Genomic DNA, 27,534 nt, shown 5'->3' with positions numbered 1-27,534 from the left:
CTCTCTCTCTCTCCCTCCCCTCCCTCCCTCCCCTCCCCTCCCTCCTTCCTTCCTCTCTCTCTCTCTCTCTCTCTCTCTCTCTCTCTCCCTCTCTCTCTCCCTCCCTCTCTCTCTCCCTCCCTCCCTCCCCTCTCTCTCTCCCTCCCTTTCTCTCTCCCTCCCTCCCCTCTCTCCCTCCCTCCCCTCTCTCCCTCCCTCCCTCCCTCTCTCTCTCTCTGTTTTTCTTTTTTTTTTAATATTTATTTATTTGTTATATGTAAATACACTGTAGCTGTCTTCAGACACTCCAGAAGAGGACATCAGATTTTTGTTACGGATGGTTGTTAGCCACCATGTGGTTGCTGGGATTTGAACTCAGGACCTTTTTAAGAGCAGTCGGCACTCTTAACCTCTGAGCCATCTCACCAGCCCCTCTCTCTGTTTTTCGAGACAGAGTTTCTCTGTGTAGCCCTGGCTGTCCTGGAACTCACTCTGTAGACCAGGCTGGCCTTGAGCTCAGAAATCCGACTGCCTCTGCCTCCCAAGTGCTGGGACTAAAGGCGTGCGCCACCACTGCCACTGGACTGGATGTTCTCTTTAACACTGTGGGTCACTTCAGCACATCTGTCACCCCAGGACTTGGGAAGCAGAGACAGGAAGAACTTCTGCCTAAGTCTGAGATTAGCTTGCATTACACAGTCCCAGAGTCAAAACAAACTAAAACCAAGAACAATAATAAAACGCTATGGATTATGTGATACTTCTGTCCCGATCTGGAGGGTCAAGTACCAATTCCAGGCCACAGAGAAAGTCTCCTCTACTTTCCGTTAATATGTGATGTCAACTCTCGTCCTGCTTGAATCCAGCTTCGTGATCCCCCGTGATCTCTGCCCTTTCTAGCTTGCCCAGAGACGAACCTTCCTTTACATCTATTTTAAGGACATTTCCCCCAGTCACAGGTTTAGATGTTGTCTTTGTTGCCTATGGCTGGTTTCTCATATCCAGCACGTCCCTTCTGGCCCCATCTCCTCTTACCCGGCTTTTATCAGATTAATCTCCCTAGAGCTCTGGGGTCTGGTCTTAGGGTTTCTATTGCTGAGACGAGACACCGTGAGCAGGCAACTCTTATAAAGGAAAACTTTTAATTGGGGATGGCTTACAGTTTATAGGTTTAGTCCATTATCATCATGGAGGGAAACATGGCGGCATGCAGGCAGGCATGGTGCTGGAGAAGGAGCTGAGAGCTCTACATCTTGATCTGCAGGCAGCAGAAGGAGACTACTGTCTACAGACAGCCCGGAGAAGGTAATGAGGTGACAAACACAGCCCTCACTGCAAAGAGTGCTCATGTGAAGGCCTGGGACTGTGGGCTTGTAGTGAGGACCGAGGCTCACTACTAAAACGGTCTGTCTCCTGAAGTCAGAAGATAAACGCCTGCCTGGCTCTTTTATGGCGGTATGGTAAATTGAACTCGGGTTCTCATGCTTAGGGGACAGGCGCTTTACTTCCTGAGCCATCTTACCTGCTTCCAAGTCTGTTTTTTCTTCACCTTTGAGTCTTCCCTGAGCACTATTCTTGGAACACAAAAGGTCTCTCTAATTATGGATCCTGACCTAAGCTGACAGTAAGCTCCACTGTAGATCTGGGGCTGGCTGGCAGCGTTAGCTGGATCTGGGGTAACTTATAAGTTCTTACCCCACTGCAGGTTCAGCAGACTGTGTCATCCAGCACTGATTTCTCAGAGACTCCCAGGAGGCCTCAGCCTTCAGGTTGCGATAGAGGACGGGCATCTTCTTCCCCATGCCTGGGTTTACACTGCCCTCTGGTGGACACCGGTGGTATAGACAGGCCCAGCGATGAATGGCAGTGGGTTTCCTTTTTCTGATATTGAGGAGGGAAGGCTTGCTTTCCTGGAGGGGTTTTGGTGGAGCTGCGAGGCCTCCAACCCAATTTACCTTGCAGCTCTTTGGCGTTAACAAGCACACGGCCTTTTTACCAATGTATGACACTCCTCAGATAATGCCTGGCTCAACTTTCTTTTCCCAGCGTGCTTTGCTAAGACCCATGAGGGAAGAGGGAGAGTTTATCTGATATCTTTCTCCTCGGTGGCCCGGCCGGCTGCTTTTCTCTTATCCCCAGACACCTAATTCTTACTTCTGCCCCAGCTTCTCTCAAAAAGGGGATGGGATAGCAGGGGGTGTGGGAAAACAGAGAACACCATCTGTCTTGTGTTTTGTCTGTCTGTCTGTCCCTGTAGTCTCCCCCTCCCGCCCTGTTCTGTGACTGCCAGGGTCTCAGCTCTGCATGTGGTCCACAGCTCCTGCTTCTCTACCTCACCTGGAACCAAACTCCAGGTCACTGAACTGAGGAAAGCTGGGCCCCATAGAATAGAGGTCAGGGATGCAGGCTCAAGTCCAGTCTCTCTGTTTCTGATCAGATGGCAGGAGCTCCGTAGGAATCACTGAACAACGAGGCCAAGATCTTCCAGTCCTGGCAAACTGAGCCGAGTGGCCAAGCCCAGAGGTCTAGAGTTCTAAAGCTTTTAGAAGCCAGAGACTCACGGCTCTCGAGTTGGAGGTTTAACTTTAACATCAGCGGCTCTGACTGCAGTGGTGGCAGACCAGAGCAAGCAGCAGCAGATGGCTTGCTCCTTTTAGGGTTACAGTTCTTGTACAGGCCGCAGGTACTGGGACCCTTCCTCGTGCAGCAACCAGTGCCATGGGCATTGTTTAGGATGTTGTTATCTTAGCTCTTCATGGTGGGTTCTGTTACAGTTCTCTGGAAACTTGGCCCCTATGGCTTGGCAGCTCTCAGGAACTCTTGGGTTTTCTTTCTTGGTCTTTTGCTATAATCTCCAGTGCTGCTTGCGCCGCCATTGCAATCTTTCTGTTACTAGCTGAGTCTACTCTACTAAGGGAGTTAGGCGAGAAGACCTGGGAAGCTGGCTCAGTCTGTAAAGAGTGTGGAAGCCTGGGTTTGATCTTCAGAACCCATCTTTAAAAGCTAGGAGAAATGTACCTTTAATCCCAGCACTAGGGAGGCAGAGATAAATGGCTTCCTGGGGTCTGCTGACTAGATAGGTAAACTATTCAGTAAGAGACCCTCTATCAAAAAATAGGGCAGAGAGTGATTGAAGAAAATGTTTGCCTTTGACCACCGTCTCCACATGTATGCACACACACACACATGCACACATGCATACACACACATATGCACGCGCACACACAGAGTATGAAAAGATCATTTTCTATTGGCCCTACCAACCACTCCAATCCCAAGACGGTGCACAGAAGCATGTCTCGTACCTACTATGCTATACAAAGGGAGCTTTGTGAACTCTGCTTATATAGCCAGGGGTGCCTGCACCAATCACAGCAGACTCTCATGCAAATGAAGGACTATGTTTGCTCTAGTGGCAGGCTTTCTGCTGGGCTGCCAGGAAAGTGTTCCTCTTCCGATCAGGGGCAAGATCATTTAGAGTTCCCTAGAGCTTTTGAAGACAATGAGTGCCATGCAAGCGGCTGGAAGCAGTCATAGGTGGGGTTGCGCCTCCAAGAGCCAGAGAGCTGCGGTTGTTGGGTTGGTGTGTAACTTCCTCAGAGCGTTCCAGTGCCTGCCACCAGCATAAGGGCAGTCCCCTGGCTGTTTGGATGCCAGTCCTATCAGGGCACTCAGGGTGCCTGGGAAAGATGTAACACCTGTCAACTGGGGAGTCAAGCCACTTAATCTCAGCACTCAGGACACAGAGGCAGGGACAGGCAAATCTGTGAGGTTGAGGCCAGTGTGGTCTACATAGAGAGTTCCAGGCTAGCTGCAGCTACACAGAGAGACCCTGACTCAATAAAATAAAAGTCAAGCCACTCTGGCCCCAATGTCTTAGCTTTTTATAAAGGAAAAAAAATCACATTAAAAGGGATGCTTACAACAGGATTTATCACTATATAAAGGCACTTCAGCTGCAATTAACAGCACTTTAACAATGCTTTGCTCCTGCCCCAGAGAGAGATGGTGTCTTCTAATCTGTCAGTGCCTTTAACCTGTTGCAGTCCCTGATAGGAATACTACTATTTTACAATTAAAATTAATCCTGTGAAACTGACAATATTCAGCTGTTTGATCCCACCAGTGGCCATTCTGACATTACCACCTTCTCATTTTCTTTCTTCCTGAGACAGTTTCTGTGTATAGTTCTGGCTGTCCTAGAACTCGCTCTGTAGATCAGGCTGGCCTTAAACTCACAGAGACCCACCTGCCTTTGCCTCCAGAGTGCTGGGATTAAAAGTGTGTGCCACCACTGTCCAGCTCTGGCTTCTTTTTTATAACCCCAGTGGCCGTCTCCTATTGGATGACTCCTCAGTTAGGGCGTGGCCTGGAGAGGATCTACTCCGTCTAAGCAATATTTGGCTAGCTCAGTTTCAAGATTTCTATACTCCTTCTGTTGTTTCTTTTGCAATCAATGCAATTACTAACAACAGAACCACTCTGTGGAGAGGGTTCAGTGGGTAACGTGCTTTCTGCACAAGCCGAGGACCTGAGTTCAAACCCCAGGACCTACTAAAAGCCATATGGCACATCTATAAGCTGGTGGGACAGAGATAGGTAGTTCCCTGGGACTCCTTGCTGTAACAGTGAACTCCGGGTTCAGCAAGAACCTTATTTCAAAAATGTAAGGCAGAGAGCAACGGAGGAAGACACCTGACATATACAAATGCATGGGCAAGTGAGTCCCTGATACATGTGCACGCACATGCATACAGCACACAAGTAAATATGAATAATTATATTAATTACTCTCTCTCTTTTCCTCCTCCTCCTCCTCCTTCTTTTTTTGTTTTTTTTTTTTTTTTTGAGACAGGGTTTCTCTGTGTAGCCCTGGCTGTCCTGGAACTCACTCTGTAGACCAGGCTGGCCTCAAACTCAGAAATCTGCCTGCCTCAGCCAGCCTCCCAAGTGCTGGGATTAAAGGCGTGTGCCACCACTGCCCAGCCCCCAAACCAGGTCTCAATATAAATTTAGAGACTAAGCTTGGGATGGGGGGCGTTTCTATGTGAGATTTATTAGGGAAAGGGTTAGAAAGATAAATTTCAGTCTATACCATGGAGAGAAAGATAGCTTTGTAAGGGTGGAACTTGGGAGTGAATCTGTTTTCTGGATGACCTTGAACGAGCCTTTGTTCAAAGTCAGTTTTCTATTTTGAAAAACGCAGCTGGCTGCTGAGGCAAGACAGCATCCAGCAGGGCGCCTGGCCCAGAAAAAGGAGCGGTAAGTGGTGGGTGAATCCTGTCTAATCAGGATGCCAATTCTACACCGACATCTGCAAGCTCTGTAGAGGGTGCACCGCACACGGCCACCCGAGGTGACAGAAGTAGCAATGACAGTTGTTGGAAAAGAGCCGCAAACTAAAACAAAATCCTGAGGTTCTGCAGCTCTGAGGTCTGAGACCTCCATCCTCAACCCAGGCCGGAGCGCCGGGTGCAGGAAGATAGGTGCGTCAAGAGTAGCGCGCCAGCTCGCGGGAAGTGGCGCGTTGTCCTGGCAACCCTGGACCGAGCCTTGCAGGCGGTGGTAGACGCCCTTGCTTTCGCTTTGCATCCTGGTATTTGGCAGTTCCGCTGCCAGTTGGTGCGTTGATCTGGGCCACATCCTCCATGGAGTCTTCCAAGGGTAGATGAAGGGCTTCCCCCAGGGAAGTAGGGTGGGACTCAGAGGTGGAAAGGAGACCCAAGGACGGGGCGGGGCGAGTACTTTCGGGAGCCCTGAGTCAGGAGGAGGAGGAGTGGGCAGGACATTCAAACCCGTGAACACCGCTAGGAGGTCCAGTGAGATTTAGGTTTTTCCCTTGCGCTGCCTCTTGAATTTCAATGACTTATGGGGTCTGTTGGTTTTGAATGATAGCCTTTCTAACAAGCACCTTTTGGGTCCGATTGCTTTTCACTGTGTGAACTGGTGAGCCCATGAATACTGGATATGGCAATCCCGTCCGCCAACTTCCCTCTGTCTCAAGAGCGGCCTGTACTAGAGAGCGGCAGAAGGTTCCAGAGAAAAGCGACTTGGGCATGACTAAGGTGGAAAAGAAATACAATTGAGTTCTGGGAAATCAAAAGGTTGGATGGGTGTATAAGCTTATGGAGAGAAAAGGTTTATTGGACTCATAGCTTTATAGGTTTTTTTTTTTTTTTTTTTTTTAAAGACTAAGCACTGCTACCTCATATGTAGCCCAGAGTAGCCCGGAATTCTCCATCTTTTGCTTCACAGGCCCCCGACATTCCAGGTGTGGCTCATGGTCAAGGTCCTGTTGCTTTGGCCCTCTGGTGGCATATCATAGTGGCAATCATCAAAGCGTCTCCCTCTTAGTCAAGAAATAATGACGAGTAAAAGGGATGGCTGTGGTCCCACTCTTTCACTCAGAGGCACCCCAACGACCCAAGACTTCTTATTTTTTTAAAGTTGTCTTTATTTTATTTATGTATGTTTTGCCTGCCTGTTTGTATGTATGTATACTGAGTTTGCGTCTGGTGCCTGCAGAAGGTAGAAGAGGGCGTTGGATACCCGGGAACTGGAGTTATGGATGGCTGTGAACCACCACGTGGTGCTGGGGATAGAAGTCCCGCCCCCCCCTGCAAGAGCATCAAGGGTTCTAACTCTCTCCACCTCCATGCCCTCTGACTTTTAAAACAGTCCCATCATCCCAACAGTATGACAGACTGGGAGCTAAATCTTTAAAACATGGGTTTTTGGAGAGCATTGCAGATCCAAGCTAAGGCAGATAGTTAGGGGCTACACACAATGAGCTCATGTCTACATTTGAGATCTGATCAGTCAGAGACTTCCATCAAAAAGAGGAGCTAAGCTGGCGCTTGCACACGTGCAGTGCTTGTGCAGGACAGGCAGGCACGAGGATCGCAGTGTTCAAGGTCATTCTCATGGTATACAGCAACTTTGAGGCCAGTCTCGCCTGCGTGAGACCCTGTCCCAACAACAAGACAAGGCAGAGATCTGACTGTGTGGTTGCCTGGAGCTTCTAACAGCAGGGAAGTATATTGTAAACGAGTAAAGGGAGCCAGGGGTTTGAGCTGCCTCGTGCTTTGTTTAATAAGCACAGAGTCTGGGCTTTGCCCTAGGGTCTGTCCATATCCATGTTTTTGCTTGCTCAGATATTAGTAGAAATGCGGCATTACTTATGAGATTGGGGCACTTCAGGTGGAACTGAGCACTCCAAGGCAGGTTTGTGCAGGCCCATGCTCTTACTCCATAACTGGCTCTTAAGGAAGAGGAGAAAGAATGGGAGCATGTTTCTCTTGAGGGTACAGAGTCCAGACGATGGTACAGTTCCCCCAAACCCTTCGGGGTGAATCCAGGCTCAGGCTGTCATGACTGCAGGTCAGTAAGTAGCCAGTGTACTGCAAAAGGGGCTGGAGAAGTCTCAGCCTTGTTCCCAGTCTCCTAGGTCCCAGGTCTTCTTTTTCTTTCTTTTGTGTATATATATATATAATGTATTTTCCTCAATTACATTTCCAATGCTATCCCAAAAGTCCCCCATACCCTCCCCCCCCCCACTCCCCTACCCACCCATTCCCACTTTTTGGCCCTGGCGTTCCCCTGTACTGGGGCATATAAAGTTTGCCTGTCCAATGGGCATCTCTTTCCAGTGATGGCCGACTAGGCCATCTTTTGATACATATGCAGCTAGAGACAAGAGCTCCGGGGTACTGGTTAGTTCATATTGTTGTTGCACCTACAGGGTTGCAGATCCCTTTAGCTCCTTGGGTAATTTCTCTAGCTCCTCCATTGGGGGCCCTGTGATCCATCCAATAGCTGACTGTGAGCATCCACTTATGTGTTTGCTAGGCCCCGGCCTAGTCTCACAAGAGACAGCTATATCAGGGTACTTTCAGCAAACGCTTGCTAGTGTATGCAATGGTGTCATCGTTTGGAGGCTGATTATGGGATGGATCCCTGGATATGGCAGTCTCTAGATGGTCCATCCTTTTGTCTCAGCTCCAAACTTTGTCTCTGTAACTCCTGGTCCCAGGTCTTCTTATGTGATTCTCCTTAATAACAGATGTAGGAGCGGTTCCATCCTTGGCTGTAAACTGGGCTGGAAGTAGCTGGAGGACCTCAGCCCATTAACTGCCCATCATGGCCAAGATAGCAAGGAGATAGCGTGGGAATTCCAGCTGTCCTCAGCCGCCATTCCTTCCCCATCTCATGTGGTTCATTTTAACCTAAACCTGCCACGTAGCTAAGGATGACCTTGTATTCTGGTCCTTCTGCCCCCACCTCCCAGGTGTGCGCCATCATGTCTGGCCCCATGCATGGTGCATGCTCGGGCTTGAACCCCAGAGCCTCATGTATGTTAGGCAAATGCTCCACCAACTGAGCTGCATTTCCAGTCCTGGGAACCTAGCTTTAAGCTTCAGAACTTCCTGTTTCTCCAATCTGGTTTGGAGTAAGAAGGAAGCCACTTTAAGCTGGAGGGGTGGGGTGGGGAAATCCATGCTTTGTAATAGGGGATTCCTTTCAGGAGACATACTGAATGTTCAGTTTAACAGGGAGTCCAGGTCTTGGGGAACTGAGGAGCCTCACAAGCTAGCTCCTCGTACAATGTGTGGGTATCTGCCTTTTTTCAGCAGGGAGGGCCCATTACTTTCCTTACTGCTGTTGGGTTGATTTATCTTTTAAAAATCTTCTTCTTCTTCTTCTTCTTCTTCTTCTTCTTCTTCTTCTTCTTCTTTCACTTTACACCCCACTCATTAGCCCCCTCTCAATCATCCCGCACACACTGCTTCTCCCATTCCCTCTCCCTTTCTCCTTTGAGCAGGTGGACCCCCCCCCCACCCCGGTACCCCCTCACCCTGGAACATCAAGTCTCTTTGAGGCTAGACACATCCTCTCCTACTGAGGCCAGACAAGGCAGCCCAGCTAGTGGAACATATCCCACAGACAGGCAACAGCTTTTGGGATAGCCCCTACTCCACACGAAGACCAAGCTGCACATCTGCTACATATGTATGGGGAGGCCTAGGCTCAACCCGTGTATATTCTTTGGTTGTTGTTTCCGACTCTGAGAGCCCTGAGGGTCCAGGTAAGTTGACTCTTTTGGTCTTCCTGTGGAGTTCCTGTCCCCTTCTGGGGACTGTGATCCTTCCTCCTATTCTTTCATAAGAGTCCCCAAGCTCCATCCACTCTTTGGCTGTGGGGGTCAGCATCTGTCTGAGTCAGCTGCTGGGTGCAGCCTCTCAGAGGACAGCTATGCTAGACTTCTGAATGCAAGCATGGCAGTATCATTAATAGTGTCAGCGATTGGTGCTTGTCCATGGGATGGGTCTCAACTTGGGCTGGGGACTGATGTGTTTTAATAGTCACTCACCCTAGATCTTTAGCTTGCTTGTCGAGCAGATAAAGCAGGAAGTAGGTAAATGAGAGTTATTTAAAACTAAAAACACTCCATATTGAGCCAACATGGTTTGCTGCCTGCATTATTTTTCTCCCCGCCAGACAGAGGGTTTTGAGTTAGTCGAGGAGACAAGTATGAGAATGTACTGTTATGTAAGGCGTTGTTTCCACCCAAAGTAGTGCAGATCCTCTTGAGTATCACAGATGGCACCAAAGATACCGATTTCCTTCCAAATTCCATTTCCCTCGTGAATTCCTTTCTGATCTCTAGAATCTTCCATTGGCCTTAAAAAATGTTTACTAAAAAGTTAATATGGCAAGGCAGTAGTGGTGCACGCCTTTAATGCCAGCACTTGGGTGGCAGAAACAGGTGACTTTCTGACTTCAAGACCAGCATGGTCTAGAGAACAAATTCCAGGAGAGCCAAGGCTACACAGTGAGACCCTGTCTTGAAAAACAAACAAAAAATTGAATGTTATGTGTATGCATACATGAGTGCACTCAGCCACGGAGGCCAGAAGAGGGTGCTGGATCCCTTGGAGCTGGAGTTACAGGTGGTTCTGAGCCTGCAGAAGAGGGTACTGGAAAATGAACTCAGGTCCTCTGCAAGAGCAGCAAGGGCTCTTAACAGCTGGGCTATTTCTCCAGCCCCCTCTTTGTTTTTTAAGTTATCGTCATATTTTTTCATCTTACAGTGTTGTCGAGAGTCATAACTTACTTGGCATTTGTACCGGTTTCTGGAAAAATGGTGACCTTCTGGAGGCACATAGTCCTCCTCATCAGCCTTTGAGCTCAGCAGCAAAAGATGGCTGGGGCTGGGAGCTGGGAGAGCTGGGAGCTGGGAGAGCTGGGAGCTGGGAGCTGGGAGCTGGGAGCTGGGAGCTGGGAGCTGGGAGCTGGGAGCGTGGGAGGTGATTTGCTTCCCTAGAGCAAGGCCAACACCAGTGCCAGAAGGCATTCTTCCTCTGCCTGGGCAGTGGGAGGCATCTTGAGGCCATGTTTAATGCCTCCAGCCCTCGTTTGAGACAGGGGTATTCCTAGGGAGATCCTGTACTCAGCTTGAGATGGGGACTGTGACATTTAGCTTAGAGATGGCTCTGGCCACCCTTGCATTGGACAAGCTTTCCCATCCCAGAAGCCCTGGGCCACTATTTTATTAGAGTCTTGCTACTGTAAAACTTACTAAGAAAGCTAGTAAATATGCTAAAATCTTAGATATAACTCAGTGTTCACGGGTCAGGGTGATGTAGTACTTTAAAAATCTCCCAGAATCCCAACACAGACAAAATACTTATGAAGGGGCAAGACCCTCTGATACTATCCATAGGGGTCAACTACTGTGTGTGTGGTGAGTGTGTGTGTGTGTGTGTGTGTGATGTCCGCTGCACACATCTGGAGGTCAGAGAACAACTTTCAGAAGTTGATCCTCCTTCCAGGGTCTCTCATGTTTCTTTGTACTCCAGATTAACCTGGCCTGTGAGCTCACAGACAATTCCCTTGTCTCTATCTTCCATCTTACTGAATGGGTTCTACAATTACAAACGTACGTGCCACTACATCTGGCTTTGAAATATGTAGCTGTAGAATTGTTGTGTGTTTGCGTATGCAGGTGCATGCTTCTCCGTGCATATGTGGATGTTGGATGACAAGTCTGTGGTCTCAGTTCTTTCCTTCCAAGCTTATACGAGCTCTGGGGACGGGGCTCAGGTCACTTAGGCTTAAGGGACAAGTGCTTGTCCCTTGCTGAGCCACCTTGCAGTTGCGTTTTTGAAGTTAGAGCTGGTGTCACCAGCTCTCCAGGTATGGAGAGGAGTGCCACAGTCATGTCTTTGCTGTGTGAGCACTGAAGCATGTCAACTGCCTCCATGGCTTGGAGGAACATTCCGGAGACAGAGGAGAACAGTATGTGTTTTTAGTGCACGGAGTTCTCTATTGGTAGAAAATGCGGAGATCAGTGACTGGGCTGGAAAATGACTTAGTAGCCAGATTTTTGAACATAAATAAGGTGTAAGGATACCTTAATCAATTGTTCGTCCCTCCCTCCCTATTCCGTGTTGCCCTAGCTGTCCCGGAACTTGCTCTGTAGGGCAGGCTGGCCTCAAATTCACAAATATCCACCTGCCTCTGCCTCCAAGTGATGGGATTAAAGGTGTGTGCCATCACCAAACTTTTAATTTATTATTATTAATATTTTGAGACATAGTTTCTCTGTGTAACCCTGGCCATCCTGGAATTCACTCTTGAGACCAGGCTGGCCTCAAACTCATAGAGATCCATCTGCCTCTGCTTCTGGAATTCTGGTATTAAAGGCCTGTGCCACCACCACCCAGCCCCAATTATTATCTGTATGTGCATGTGTCAGTATGATTAAAACCTACACCCAGGTCTAAAAGACCTCTAAAATGCCTCAATGGGGACTAAAGTAAAAGTTCTAGGTCATCTGGACTGGAGAGATGGCTCGGTGGTCAAGAGTGTTTGCTGCTTTTGAAGAGGACCTGAATTAGATTCCTACACTGGGTGACTCACAACCACTTCTGTCTCGTTCCGGGGGATCTGATGCCCTCTCTGGCCTTCTCAGGAACTGCACTCACATGGTGCACATGAAATAAAACAAAATAAAGAATCCCAGGTCAGGAAGCATCATGTCGTCAACTGACAACCTTTGTTCTTTGTGGTGCATAAAACAATGTTGTTAAAATTGATAGTGTCTTCTACTCGGTGAAATACAGTATTTGCACTTAAGAATACCAGTTTCTAATTACTGTTTGGTTGAATCCCATAGGTTTGAGTGTTAATGTGATTTCCATCAAGATTTCTTTTTGGTGAATTATTCAGCAGTGTGGTTTGAGCTCCCAAGTTTATGGTGAGGTTTTGGCTTGGGACTGTCTTTTTTATTGATTTCTAATTGCATCCTGTTGAGTAGAGTCTGTATGCTTTTCTTTGGCTCTTTTGTGGCCGAGGAAAGATGGTTCATTCTCTGGATGCTGGAAACTGCCCTACCCTCCTCACACCTCTGTCCTTTTCCCATTCCTTTTGCTGGCTTTATCTCTGGTAACCACTTGGTTTCACTGTACCTATGGCTGCCCTGGGATCTGGCTCCCAAGGCTTTGGGAATCTGCCATGGTTACAAGTCTCCAGGTCTTGTGCCATATTCCAGAAACTCTGAAGGTGGAGTGGGGGATTTTGAAGACAGGATGCAGCTCAGCTGACCTTTGAAGTTTGTAATCACAAGCATACTCCTGTGAAGAGTATGATGTGTGTGTACCTCTTCTTTCCCTCCCCTCCCCTCCCCAACCCTCCCCTCCCCTCCCTCTCCTCCTCTCCATTTCCCTTTCCTCTTCCTCTTCTTTTCTTCTCATCCCTTTTTTCCTTCCTCCCCGTTCCCTCCCCCATTCTTATTCCCCCCCCCTCCTCCCTTAGTATCACTATGCTGCCCAGGCTAATCTTGAACTCGGGGCTCTTTCTGCCTCAGCTTCCATCCAAGTAGAACTGTGGGCGTGTGATACCACATCTGGCAGACATGAAGAGTTAGGCGATGGGTAAACACTTGATCAGAGTGGAGAGACGGAATCGCTCTGGGTATATGAATTTAAGAGGTGATGAAGACATTGTCTGCTCTGTAGTCCTGTTGACAGATAGTGGAGATTCATGGAGGAACTGTGTAGAGTGAGGTCCTGTGCAGGGGAACCAGGGCAGAGCCTAAGGATAGACTTCACACTCTGAGAGGATTCTTGATGTATGTAATTTTCTTACCACAATTACATTGTGTCTAGTGAGCTTTTGTGCTCTGTGAAGTTATTCACAAAGAAATACAGTAAAAAAAAGGGGGGGGGGCTGGAGAGATGGCTCAGTGGTTAAGAGCACCGACTGCTCTTCCGAAGGTCCTGAGTTCAAATCCCAGAAACCACATGGTGGCTCACAACCATCCGTAATGAGATCTGACGCCCTCTTCTGGTGCATCTGAAGACAGCTACAGTGTACTTAGATATAATAATAAATAAATCTTTTAAAAAAAAAGTAATTGGAGGGGTGGAGAGGAGGCTGGGCCAGTTAGAGCACTTGTTGCTCCTGCAGAGACTGGAGTTTGGTTCCCAGCACCCACATAAGGTGGCTCAACCATCTGTAACTCTAGTTCCAGGGGATCTGTCGCCCTCTTCTGGCCTCCATGAGCACTGCACACATGTAGTGCACATACAGGCATGCACACATACACATAATTTTAAAAAGCTCTTTAAAAAAAGTAACTGAACAGGCTAGAGAGATGGCTCCATGATTAAGAGCACTGACTGCTATTCCAGAGGTCCTGAGTTCAATTCCCAGCACCCACATGGTGGCTCACCACTATCTGTAATGGGATCCGGTGCCCTCTTCTGGTGTGTCTGAATTCAGCTACGGTGTACTCTTATACATAAAATAAATACATATTTTATTTTAAAAGTAACTGAACAGGGCACACACTGTTCTAAAATGATAAAGAACAGATCAACTTTTACAAAAACATAAATCATACAGCAAAATAAAAAAACAAACAACAGTTCATCTTTCCATGTGACAGTCTCAGACTTAAAGGACTCCTTTGTCATTAAGGGTGGCTGGGGGGGGTCTCCTTTTTTTTCCCCCTTTTTTTTCTCCTCCTTTTGATACAATGGCTGACCTTGAACACTTTATGTAGCTGAGGATGACCTTGAATTTCTGATTTTCCTGTCCCTACCTCCCAGGTGCTAGTATCACTGGCAAGGGCCACCATGACTTTTTTTTTTTCTTCCTGGTGCTGGTATTTTATTTCTTTGTGTACATTAGGCCATGAATTCGTATGGAATGGGCTCCAACAGCTCAGGCTCTTTTCCATTAGTCCTCACAAAGTGTGCTTCTCTGGGTGGCACAGGCTGGCGCTTCAGCTGCACCCAGGTGCCCTTCTCTTTGGCTTCCTTTTTCTTCTGGTAGTTCTCCTTCACCCGCTTTAGGAAGCTATCTCTGCTCTTTGAGTGCTTGATATGCTCAATCCGTACATTGATCCTCTTGGCCAGAATTTTGCCCTTAACCTGCTTGTTGACAATGATGCCCACGGCATGCTGGGTGACATTGTAGACTCTTCCGGTTTTGCCGTGGTAGCACTTATGGGGCATTCCTTTTTGAACAGTGCCCATTCCCTTGATGTCTACAATATCACCCTTCTTGTAGATTTGCATGTATGTGGCCAAAGGAACAACGCCGTGTTTCCTAAAAGGCCTAGAGAACATGTACCGGGTGCCTCTCCTCTTTCCCTTTGTGTTTGTCATTTTGGCGAGTTACTGGAAGATGGCTGTGGCGGCTGAAAGCCACCATGCCTTTTTTATGTCTGGGAATGGAACTCAGGGCTTCCTGCACACCAGGTGGGGAATTTCCAACTGACCTCCATCCCCAGCCCGTTGACCTCCATCCCCAGCCCACAGACCTCCACCCCCAGCCCACAGACCTCCCCCCCCCAGCACGCTGACCTCCACGCCCAGCCCGCTGACCTCCACCCCCAGCCTGCTGACTTCCATCCCCGGGCTGCTGACCTCTTTACATTTGTTCAAATACTGCTCGAGATCAGAGTCACGCCAGGCACTACTAGAGGTGCCACTGGAGGCAGTTATGTTTGCAAATGAGTGGCTTGGTTACGTTTGTGAATAATGGCTTGATAATTGGAGGTGACCTGTGGACACTTCTGAAGGCACTTCTTCAGGTCATGGCCACTGGTTGTGTTCATTTCATTCATTCTGACCTGAGCAAACATGCTGGAGAGTTGTACCAAGGTGTCCACACAGTGTACGGTGACACCTAGGTGCTCTGAGCGGTGTGGAGGCTCAAGCAGCCTGGCCTAGTGGCTGGGAGTCCAGACTCTGGCCTCGCAAGGCTTGTTGTTAAACTTGGAGTTAGATGTTTCCTTTCTGAGCCCAGGCAAGTGTATTGTATATATAACCTGAATCTGTTTCTGCACTGCGCTCAGTCTCTGTCTGTCGGTCTGTCTGTCTATCTGTCTGTCTGTCTGTCTCTGTCTCTGTCTCTGTCTCTCTCTCTCTCTCTCTCTCTCTCTCACACACACACACACACACACACACACACACACACACACACACACACACACAACTTATGAGAGCTGGATGGGATATTGGATATTGTGTGTGAGAGGCTAATATGATCCCCAGGACACAGTAAATACTAAATGCTAGCAGTTGTATGAACTTATTTATTGAGTGTGTGAGTACAGGCATGCTTGCGCCATGGTGCCATGGTGCCATGTAGAGATTAGAGGACAAACTCAGGGGTCAGCTCTTTCTTGCCACCTTGTGAGATCTGGGGATCGAACTCAGACTGTCAGGCTTGGCTCCAAGCACCTTTACCCACTAAGCCATCTCACCAGATCCCTGCCTTCCCCGACTTTTGATTATGATATAGGAAATAAAACAGACTGTCAAGTGATACCCCAGCAATATACTTAAGTGGTCGACATCTGTGTTGCAGATACCCAGCACGGTGATGCTCTAGAATCTAAAAGTTGCTTGGCTAACAGGACGTCCTCTCGTCAGAACAAAAGGACCAGCCTCTCGTCTTCTGACGGAACAGGTCCGAGAGTCACTGAGTCCCTAGGCCTTCCCAGGGTGTTGACTCCCTCTGAGTAAGTGTGTATGTCATGGTCGGGGGAGGAGACGACACTATTGGGTTGAACTGTGAGCCAGAAGCTGGTAGTGTGAGATCAGTGTGACCTGCTAGGCAAGAACATTAGAGCTAGGCTACACAGGTTCAAATCCCAAGTCTTCCACTAACAAACTGAGTGAATTCAGCAAATTGCATCGCTTCTCTTAGACTCTGGTGTTTTGCTTTTAAATATTTATTTATTTATTTATTTATTTATTTATTTCCCCTCCCACCCCCTGTGTGTTCATGCATATTGTTATGAATATATGGAGGTCAAAGGAGAACTTGAGAGAAACACACACACACACACACACACACACACACACAAAAGAAAAAGAAAGAAAAGTAAAGAGGGACTATTGTAAGAAATACAGTCAAGAGTATGATTACCTTTCTGGGTATGGGCTCACAGATGGTACCTGGGCATCGAGGGAGAGAAGGGGAAGAAAGATCTGGCATTGTTTTGTCTGTTGACCTGGAAATGTACTTAATTAAAAACCTCCATGACTTTGCAACATTGGTTTATTTATTTACTTGTTTTATGAGTGTGCCTGGCAGAGCAGCATGTGGCGGTCAGAAGATAACTTTTGGGAGTCATTTTTCTTCTTCCTCAACCCCAGGAACTGAACTCAGGTCCTCAGGCTTGGCAGCAAGCGCCTATACCTGATCTTGCCGTCCTGACACTGACATTGAATTTATAATTACGTAGAAAACTGTGTTTATATTTTAGGTACTTTTCTCCATTTGTATTTCTGCTAGCAGTAAAAACTTTTTCTAATTTTTTTGATATAATGAAAGTTTCTTATAGAAAAATTAAAAAGTATAAAACCACTTTTACAGCAAACAAAAGTCACAATTCCATACTGTAGAGAATAAATGTTAACATTTTGATGTTAGGTTTTGTTTTTCTTTGTTTTTGCTGTGAGGGGGGATCAAGCCCACAACACCATACCCAGGAGCCTCCGCCTGGCGCTGATGTCTGTAATACATCCAGCCCGATAAAAGCCCTTTCTTATGCATAAACACATTTTTATTTTATGTATCTTACTCTCCTATAAGACCTATTTTTTTTTTTTTTTTTTTTTTTTTTGGTTTTTCAAGACAGGGTTTCTCTGTATAGCCCTGGCTGTCCTGGAACTCACTCTGTAGACCAGGCTGTGCCTCGAACTCAGAAATCCACCTGCCTCTGCCTCCCAAGTGCTGGAATTAAAGGCTTGCGCCACCACGCCCAGCAAGACCTAATTTTAAATACTTCTTAAGTAGCTCAGGGTAGGACACTTACTTGTCAGAATGCCAAGGGGCTGGGTCTTTCTCGGTCCTGCATTATTAAAATGATGCAAGAAAAAAGATCAGAATTATAAAGAGGCATCCACATCCTCTTATGAAGACCACGAGCCTTCCAGTTTCACCTCCCTCCCCTTCTTCAGGCTCAGGCAACACAGGAAGATGGGAGAAAGTAAGAGAAGCAAGCCAGCCTGGGAGGGAACTGCCCTCACCTGCATGGACACTGGTTCGAGTCTCACAGCAGCTGAGAGGCTGGTGTGAATCGCAGCACAATAAAGCTGGAGAGGAGAGGTGGCTCAGTGGTTAAAAAATAAAGCGCGGGCTGCCCTTCTAGAGGACCCAGGTTTTGTTCCCAGCACCCACATGGAAGCCCACAGCTCACCAGGAGCCACCACAGCTCCAGTTCCAGGGGATTTTATGCCCTCTTCTGGCCTCCATGGGCACTGCATGTACATGGTACCCTTACAATGCAGGCAAACACACACACACACACACACACACACACACACACACTCACACACACATATACACACACACTCTCTCTCTCTCACACACACATGCACCCCCACACAACACACACACTCACATGAAATAAATCTTTAGGACACATATAATACGACAAAGGCATGTTGTCCCTTTGTAAGTGCACAGTAAAATGGCATTAAGTACATTCATGATGGCCTTAAGACCACCAGGGCTGCCTGTTTTCAAACCAATTCATCATCCCAAATGCAAACTCTGTATCCATTGAGCAGAGCAGTATTTTCCCTCTCCAGCTCTGGGAAACCTCTCATCTACTCTCTGCTCTCATAGTGATGGAGTCGTATTGATTTTTCCTTTTGTGGTTGGTTAATTTTTATTTCAAAGAATTCTTTCAAGGCTCACCTGAATTATAGCATGTTGCAAACTGCGCCCCTTTGTAGGCCGAGTTATACCCCTTTGTGTAAGTATACGCTGAACTTCACCTGATCACCTCCTGTTGGTGGATCGGCAGAGCTATTACTCTTCTGTATTGTCCATTCATACACAAGTGTCTGCCTGAGCTGCTGTTCTCTGTGCTTTGGGGCACACACCCAGGGGTAGGAGAGAACTGCTGGATCGTGTAGCAATTCTGTGATTGACTTCCGGAGGAGCTAGTGCCTTGTTTGTTTGTTTTTCTTATTTAATTTGTTTAAATATGGATGTATTTAAGTACCACATGCATGCCTGGTGCCCGTGGATGCCAGAAGAGGGCATCAGATTCCTTAGAGCCGTTGTTATAGGTGGTTGTGAGCTACCATGTAGGTGATGGGAATTGAACCAGGGCTCTCTGTAAGAATCGCAAGTGCTCCTAATTGATTAGCTATGTTTTCAGCTTGTTTTTAAAAAGATTTCTTTCTTTTTTTAAAATTATATGTATGAGTGCTCTATCTGCAGATACACCTACATGCCAGAAGAGGGCATCAGATCCCATTACCCACCCACCCACCCACCCATCCATCCATCCATCGTGTGACACAGTGTATGCCTGGAGGCTACAGGATATTCACAGGAGTTTGTTCTCTCCTTCTGCCACACATGTTACCAGGGATCAAACTCAGGTTCTCCGGCTGTGCAGCAAACACCTTTACCTGACTGTTTTAAAGTGCACATCTTTTGAATAGGAACCTCCAAGCTGTGAGTCAGTAAACCACACTCAGGGACTTTATAGAGAAGCGAGGCCAGTCCTGTTGGATGAGGACTCATGTACTATGAGTAGAAGATCAGAGTCTGGCTGGCACAGACTCTGGTTTGAGCACAGTGATGACTCTAACCCTTCCACTTGCCTTCCAGCACGGCTGCGGAGCTGGGTCAGAAGACCTCCTCCTCTTCGTCTTCCTCCTCTTCCTCTGCTCAGTCTAATCGTTCCTCAAAAGTTTCGCTGCCTGAAATCCCAAAGGAAAAATATCCCGAGGAATTCAGCCTGCTCAATTCACAGACAGGTGAGTGGCCCCGGGCCTTCTTTCACAGGTCTCTGCCCCCGGGACCTTTCAAGAAATCTGCCCTGATGTGGGACGAGTCACAGAAGACCTCCTCTGCCCAGTGCTAAGCATTTAGCATGTTTCTTCTCCGGTTCTCATGACAGCTGGGTGGGAGGTGTGGTCCTACGGTTTTCAAACCTGAAGTGCCTTCATGTGAGAGCCATAAAAGGTTCTAAAGAAATATAAAAGTGTATAGAATGCAAACCCTCTTACTCAGTATTCCCCAACAATATTCTGCTCTATAGCTGTGAAGAACTGAATTTTGAAATGTATATATGACCTGTGTATATACACACACACACACACACACACACACACACACACACACACACACACACAAAAGCATTCATATGTTGCATATGACCTGCATACATGGCAGTGGTTCTACCAAAATATGATGAAAACTTCCTATTGCCTAGTGATGTCATAGCTTTCCTAATGTTGTAACGCATACGTGACTTATGTCTATGGTGCTACTGCTGGCCAGTTATATAAAAGCATAGCACACACATCATATCTGATAATGATAAATAACTACACTATTGGTTCAGATATTTAGTACACTACACAATTCCATCATTATAAAGTATACTCTTTCTACTTAGCACAAGAAGTTAAGGGGCTGGGCAAGGCAGCTCAGTGGGCTAAGGTCCTCGTGGCTAAGTCTGACCACCCGGAGTCTTGATCCCCAGAACACACATGGTGGAGAGAACTGACTCCTGGAAGCTGTGCTCTGGCCCCCACCATGATGATGCAACACAAGAGCATGCACACACATGTACACAGAACATAAAGCTAACTGTTTGACACTGTGCTTGGCTAGCTTGCTCCCTCATACGGTGTGCATAGGACTAATTACTACTTACTTTTCACACCTGTGAAGAAACAACTTAAAATAGTTAAGGGTTTGTTTTGACTCAAAAGACCACACAGCAGACGGGAAGACATAGAGACAACTCACACTGTGTGTCCACATTCAGGAAATGGAGAGGGAGAGAGAGACAAAGAGACAGAGAGAGATAGACAGAGACACACACACAGACAGACAGAAGGACAGAGAAACACAGAGAGAGACAGACAGAGAGACAGAGATAGGCAGAGAGAGATAGGGAGAAACAGAGACACACAGAGAGACAGATAGAGGGACAGACAGAGGGACAGAGACAGATACGTTGGAGTCACAGAGACAGATTGACAGACACACATAGAGGAGACAGAAAGAAAGCTACAGATAGTTAGGTAGATAGGTAGGTAGATATATAGGTAGATATATAGATAGATGGATGGATGGATGGATGGATAGATAAGTAGTTAGGTAGATATACAGATAGATAGATGGATGGATGGATAGATTGATAGATAGGATGGCTGATGTTCAGCTTGCTTCTCTTTATTCAACCCAGGATTCTGTCTACATACCAGCCTTTCTACCTCAGTAAACCTAATCTAGAAGCCCTCACTGGTATGCTCAGAGATGTGTCCTAGGTGAATTGAGATCCCCTCAGTTGAGCCCATTGACCTCTCTGTGTAGGTCTGTGTCAGCATACAGCAGCATTCAGAGAAGAGTGAAGCAACCCAGTGACGCATTTCTCAAGTCATCCAGTGACACGCTAGAACAGCCGAGTTGCAGTATGCAGAGCATGTCCTCTCTAGTTGCATGGGTCCCAGACCTTCCCCTGTAACAGTGCTTCAGGCCTGTGTGGCTGTTCGCATTTGCTGTTTTTCTCGTCCTAAAGGACTGATGGTTTTTATTTCATGTATGAGTGTTTGTTTGCATCAGGTTGCCCAGAACTGGAGTTACAGATGGAAATGAAGTTACAGAGAGACTCAAGTCCTCCACACAAGCACTCGCAGTCAGGAAGCGGAGTGCAGGGAGCACCCCAAGCCCCCAGGCCTCCCATCAGAACACACCCCAAGCCCCCGGGCCTCCCATCAGAACACACCCCAAGCCCCCAGGCCTCTCATCAGAACACACCCCAAGCCCCCGGGCTTCCCATCAGAACACACCCCAAGCCCCCGGGCTTCCCATCAGAACACACCCCAAGCCCCCGGGCCTCCCATCAGAACACACCCCAAGCCCCCGGGCTTCCTATCAGAACACACCCCAAGCCCCCGGGCCTCCCATCTGACCTCTGCTCTTCGCTGGCTACCCAGGGGCTTCTCCTGCAGCTCTAGAACGACTGGATTCTTTTGTTGTTTAGTCACTTTAACTAGTTTTATAAGGACAGTTTCAAATGAACTGGGCACCCAAAGGGCCAGTATCTAGCCTGAGGAAGCACAGTGGTTTCCCTTCTTTGGTGGCTGTGTGTCCACAGGTCGCTGTGGTGCACCACACATGTGGGGCCAGGACCATGCTGCACCCAGATAGGCTGCCAGAACTGATCTATAGTGCGCATCCCCCCTCTCCCCACAGCCACTGGAGGGACGGCTGATCACAGGGAGGATGTTAGGACCCTTCCCAGCCTCTGTAGCATGTGTGAGCCTGTAACTTTGGTGAGTTCTGAAAGGGAAGGAAAACTACAACTGAGCAGCTTCTTGAATAACTTTCCTCCTCTTCCTCCCGTGCCTAGTTTCCCTGAGTTTGATGCTACCCCTGATGCAGAACCAAGGGCTTTTATGCACGGAGAAAGTCTCCAGTTTAGCTGGGTGTGGTGGTGCATACCTACAGTTAGGAGGCTGAAGATCAAGAGATCGAGGCTGGGGGCTGGGAAGATGGCTCAGTAGGTAAAGCTTACCTCACAAGCATGAGCATCTGAGTATAGACCCCAGCACCATGTAAGAAACGGTAGGCACGAGAGTATGTGCCCATAATCCCAGTGACGTCAGGGGTAAGAAGATCCCAGCGATCAAGTCAAATGAGTGAGCTCTTGGTCCAGTGTGAGATCCTGTCTCAAAAAGTAAGATGGACAGGGATGCAGAGGTAGTATGGCTGTTAAGAGCACTGATTGCTCTTCCAGAGGGCACAGGTTTTATTCCCAGTACCCACATGGTGGCTAACAGCTTAACTCCAGTTCCAGGGGAGTCAGTGCCCTTCTCTGACTTCCATGGGCACCAGGCAGACACATGGTACACAGACATACAAGCAGGCAAAGCACCCAAACATACAGAAGCAAAAGTAATTGTTTTAAAATAGGTGAAAAAGCAATTGAAGAAGACATTGATGCTGATTTTTGCTACATAATCCTACACTCACACATATGTACCTACCTGAACATACATGTATATACAGACGTGCACACACCTCACAAAAGTTCAGTCTAGCCTGGACTACATAGTGAAACTGCATACATGGTCAGGAGCACTGGCTGTTTTCCTTGAGGACCTGGGTTTCGTTCCTGGCACTGACATGGTGGTTCATAACCACCTGTAACTCCATGTCCAGGAAGACCCAAGGCCCTCTTCCGGCCTCTGTGGGTACTGCATGCATGTGTGGCGGACATGTGTACTTGCAGACAAAGGCTCATACACATTTTTTAAAAAAGTTTATGTGGGTTGGTGAGATGACTCAGCGGTTAAGAGGGCTGACTGCTCTTCCAGAGGTCTTGAGTTCAATCCCCAGCAACCACATGGTGGCTCACAACCATCTGTAATGGGATCTGATGCCCTCTTCCGCTGTGTCTGAAGAGAGTGACACTGTACTCATATACATAAAATAAATAAAATAAATCTAAAGAAAAAAATGTGTGTATGTGAGAGGGCTGTAAGCCGATAGGGCCTGAGGAGGGGTGGGTTTAACAGCTTGTCATCTAATTGTCTTGAGGGCCTGGAGCAGCGCTAACAGAAGGGTTTCTGATGTCTTGCAGAAGATGGGCAGCGTCCTGAGTGGACATTTTATCCAAGGTTCAGCAGCAACATCCACACCTACCACATTGGAAAGCAGTGCTTCTTCAATGGGGTCTTCCGGGGCAACAGGAGGTCTGTGGCAGAGAGGACAGTGGACAACAGCCTCGGGAAGAAGAAATACGGTAGTGTGTTTCCTCCATCAAAGGTGGAAAAAAAAAGAAAAGAAAAGAAAGAAAGAAAGAAAGAAAGAAAGAAAGAAAGAAAGAAAGAAAGCAAGCAAGTCCCAGCTGTGGAGCCTGCTTTCTCTGGCTGGGAACAGCTCTGCAGGGCCATCCTGTTTTCCCACAGTGCAGCCAGGAAGACAGGAAGGCAGAGAGCCTCGTTCCAGGTGGCAGGTTTTGATAAAGGGCCCAGAATGCATGCTGGTCCACTTTTGTTTTTCTCCGACTCTCATGAAATGCTAATGTGGCATTTAAGTCGCCAGATGAGTCCCTTCAGATTGTTAATAGCAGCCTCATTGAAGTCCGAAGGAAATAATGCATGTTTCAGTTGGAGGGCACCTGTCACTCACATACATCTAAAGTAAGCCTTGGCATGAAGTATAAAGTGCTATTTTTAAATTTACTACAACGAAAATATCTATACGTACGCCGTATCTAAATCCATGCAGCACCTTAGTTCGTAACTTGGTGAGTTCTCCCTCTCAACTCACTCTGAATTGGCTTCTCAAAAGATCCTCAGAGGGCGCTTCTTACAGAAATACCCATGGAGGAGGAGGCTGCCAACGCCTCAGTGATGAATAAGGTCTTTGTAGAAGCTGTGCAAAAAGAAGGAGCAACTTCTCTTGTAAAAACTCACGTGAAGGACAAAGATTTTCAAACCCAGGCTTTGATTTGTCTGGATAAAGAACACACACACACACACACACACCCCACCACCACCACCACCAATAACTTAAGACCCAGAGTGTACACAACTTGCTTTTTTTGTCACTCCAATGTTTTACTCCTTGTGTTAATTTGGAGTTGAAGCCAGAATGCTATACACACACACAGACTTGATGAACTAGCGAATCCAGTATCTTATGATAATCACGTCTGCCACAGACCTTCTGGGTCCCTGTGTCTGCGTGGAACGGGGTCTCTCGACGCGGGTGGGCAAAGCGTGGATGAATGACAGACAGACACACACGAAGGAGAGTTCGTGTGGAATCTGAGTGTAATTTTACAACTCGAGCATCAGACTTTTTATGCAGAGGACAATAAGGAAGTTGGGTGACATATTCGCAAGGTACAATTGAGGTAACCGGAATCTTACATAAAACAGAGGAACATAAACACAAAAGGTCTAACGGGAACCACCCAGGATAGAATACATTGATAACAGCTGGGATCAACAAGGGCTCCACCTAAAATTCACTAATCCTAGAAGCCAGGGTCAAGGGCTTTGCGTCCTTGCCACAGTTCCTATTTTAGTCTCTTGTATAGTCCACCTTCCCCTTAGGCCATTGTAAATACGTGTGTATGGGTGTAACTCTGCTATAGTATCTATTCTGGTTTCTCCTTTGGTCTGAAACTTCCTTCTTTTTAAGTGATGGTAAATTCCTGTGTAAGGGAGTGACTTAGCTTTTACAATCTTGCTGAATTCTAAACCCTTGATCTTGGTCAAGGACACCCTTGGACTGTTGGAACACTGGCGGAAGACTTTAGCCATGTCAGAGCACTTATAGGAAAATACTGAAAGAGAGCACGTGGATCCATACTCTAGACTAGCGCGGTAATGGAACTCGGGAATGAAAAATTAATGTATGGGTAGAGAACACTAGACTCCAGGAGAGCTTCCTTGAAACTCTTTTGCCTCATGAGTGACTTTTAAGCCTTTCGGCTTGTCCAGTTGACTCGACCGGAGAGCGTAGCACACGTCTCTGTTTTTAGTTTTTAAAATATCAATCATAGAATAAAATGGCACTCAGTTGGTAGTGTGCTTGCCTAGCATGCATGATGCCCTGGCACTCTCCCTTCCTTCTTGATTCAGAGTCTCTCACTGAACTCCCGTGGCTGTAGAGGCTGGCCAGCAAGCTCTAAGGATCTGCCCATCTCAGCCTGATGAGTTTTGGGGTTACAGAGGATACACTGCACCTGGCTTTTGCATGAGAACTGCGGATCTGACCTCAGGTCTTTATGCTTGTGCCATACCCTTCTTCCCACCCTGCATTTCCTCTTCATTTTTTTAAAAACATTTTTTATGTGTCTAAGTATTTTACCTACAGGTATGCCTACATGTGTAACTACATGTGTGCCTAGTGGAGGCCAGGAGCAGGTATCAGATCCCCTGGGGCTAGAATTATGGAGAGTTGTGAGTTTTCTTTGTGTAGCCCTGACTGCCCTGGAACTCAACTCTGTAGGCCAGGCTGGCCTTGAACAGAGATCTGCCTGCCTCTGCTTTCTGAATGCTGGGATTAAAGGCATACACCATTACCACTTGGTCACGTTTTTATTTCTTTTAACTTATATTTTTATTATTTGAAAATTTTATACATGTGCCCAGTGTACCTTGATTGTATCTGCACGTTGCTCCCCACCTCTGATCCTCTTGGAACCTTCACCCCTATCTCCTTCCCAACCTTAATCTTTCCTTTTTAAAAAAAAATTAGTGAATTTTTAACCTTCTACTGGGGCTGTCCATATGTGTATTGGTGTGAGGTGGTGTGGGGACCCTACCAGTGGCCATACTCTTAAATAAAAGTGACTGTCCCTCTCCTCGAGGGTATCAACTGCCAACAGATCCCCAGGGCCTCAGAAGCTACTCCCAACCAACCTATGCTGAAAAATGTAATTGGCAAATCTTGCACAGCCGCTGTGAGCCTGTGTGAGCAACAGCCACGCCTCATCCAGGGGATGGCTCTCCACAGCTGCTCTTCTGCGGCCCTCCATGTTTTTAAGTAATCATATCTGAGAACACAGCATGGGGAAAAAAGTCCCATGAACTTTAACTTCCTAAGGCGGGATAACAAATTTATCTTGCGATAAACATGAAGGGACCGGATTGTTCACTGTCAGGTTGTTGCTCACAGCAGACAGGGCATTGGCTTCAGCCTGATGTGTGATGTTTTCTGACATTTCCCACAGATATTGATCCCAGAAATGGAATCCCCAAATTGACACCAGGGGATAATCCGTACATGTTCCCAGAACAGAGTAAAGAGTTCTTCAAAGCGGGAGCAACTTTGCCTCCGGTGAACTTCTCACTGTGAGTCCATGCTCATTCCCCAGTTTTATTAACCGTCTCTGCTGAGTGTAAATTAACAGTACTTAGGTATTTTGTTACGTATCTTGGTGTGTCTGTGTGTGTTAAAAGCACCTATTTATGCAGGAGTGTATACTCACACACGTGTATGTGGAGGCCACAGGAGGATACACAGTGTTTTTCTCTATTGCTTTCTGCACTTATGTTTTTAGACTGGATTTCTCTGAACCTAGAGCTTGACATTTTGACCAGGTCAGTTGGCCTGTGAGTATCTAGGATCTGCCTGTCTCTGCCCCTATCGCTGGGGTCACAAGCATACCCAGTTGTGCCTGGCTTTTATGTGGGTGCTGGGAATTTGAAATCCAGATCCTGTTGGCTTCACAGCATCTCATACTCACTGAACCTTTTCCATAGTCTCTGTATAGGAACGATTTTTAAAGGGGTGGGTAGCAGTGAGATAGGATGCAAAAATCCCTTAAAGAGTTCATATTTACTTACTTTGTGCCTATAAGATGCAAGGAAGGCTGAGGATATAATTCATTGGTGGTGAACTTGCTTTGATGTGCAAGGTTTTAGTATTAACTCCCAGTACCACAAAAAAGGCACCATACTTTAAACACACACACACCACACACACATATATATACACATATACACATCACACACTCATACACACACACACACATATATATATACACACACACATCACATATATATACACACACACATATACACATCACACACTCATATACACACATCACACACATATATATTTATACACACACACACACACATACACACAAATATATACAGACACACATAATGTCACTGGGAGGGAGACTCTTTGGGGAAGAATTGCAATAGTTAGGAGGGCAGTGGGGGGATGCATATGAGTTAACTCCATTAATATACACGTATGGGAATGTCACAAAACCCATTACATTATCCTTTTAAAACCTGATAAAGCCAGAAATAGTAGTTACTCATTTTGCTTGATGTCTATTACCACACACTCGTGGACTTCGGAGCTTTCGCACCAAGTCTGATTGCTAGTGACTAGTTTGTGGGTTGACTTTAAAGGTGGGGGCAAACTTAGAACAATATGATTAGAGAGAAGAGTCATCAACTGAAAGAACAAACAGTGGTTGTATTATATTGAAAATATCTAGAAAACCCGTCTGGTGGG

At 47.0% G+C, this 27,534-nt stretch overlaps 1 protein-coding gene and 1 pseudogene across 5 annotated transcripts in view; one reads left to right on the top strand and one right to left on the bottom strand.

Moving 5' to 3' along the window:
* Positions 1-5,333: 5,333 nt before the first annotated feature.
* The window catches only part of Spats1 (spermatogenesis associated, serine-rich 1), a 31,879-nt gene continuing 9,678 nt past the window's right edge, over positions 5,334-27,534 (top strand). For 3 of the 5 annotated variants that reach the window (NM_001357832.1, NM_001357831.1, NM_027649.3), the window contains exons 1-5: positions 5,504-5,643; positions 15,862-16,015; positions 19,132-19,280; positions 23,123-23,284; positions 26,231-26,351. In NM_001357832.1, coding sequence (NP_001344761.1) covers positions 5,628-5,643; positions 15,862-16,015; positions 19,132-19,280; positions 23,123-23,284; positions 26,231-26,351 — 602 coding nt within the window. In that variant the 5' untranslated portion in view covers positions 5,504-5,627. Of the gene's footprint in view, positions 5,644-15,861; positions 16,016-19,131; positions 19,281-23,122; positions 23,285-25,112; positions 25,277-26,230; positions 26,352-27,534 lie in introns of those variants that run through there. The other 2 variants (XM_006524918.3, XM_011246605.2) reach the window with 2 other exon arrangements.
* Positions 14,138-14,697, bottom strand: Gm9104 (predicted gene 9104; annotated as a pseudogene).

Source organism: Mus musculus, chromosome 17, assembly GCF_000001635.26.
Source record: "Mus musculus strain C57BL/6J chromosome 17, GRCm38.p6 C57BL/6J".
Lineage (NCBI taxonomy): Eukaryota > Metazoa > Chordata > Mammalia > Rodentia > Muridae > Mus > Mus musculus.
Note: the sequence above shows the minus strand (reverse complement) of the source record. Positions and strands in the feature narration are given on the sequence as shown.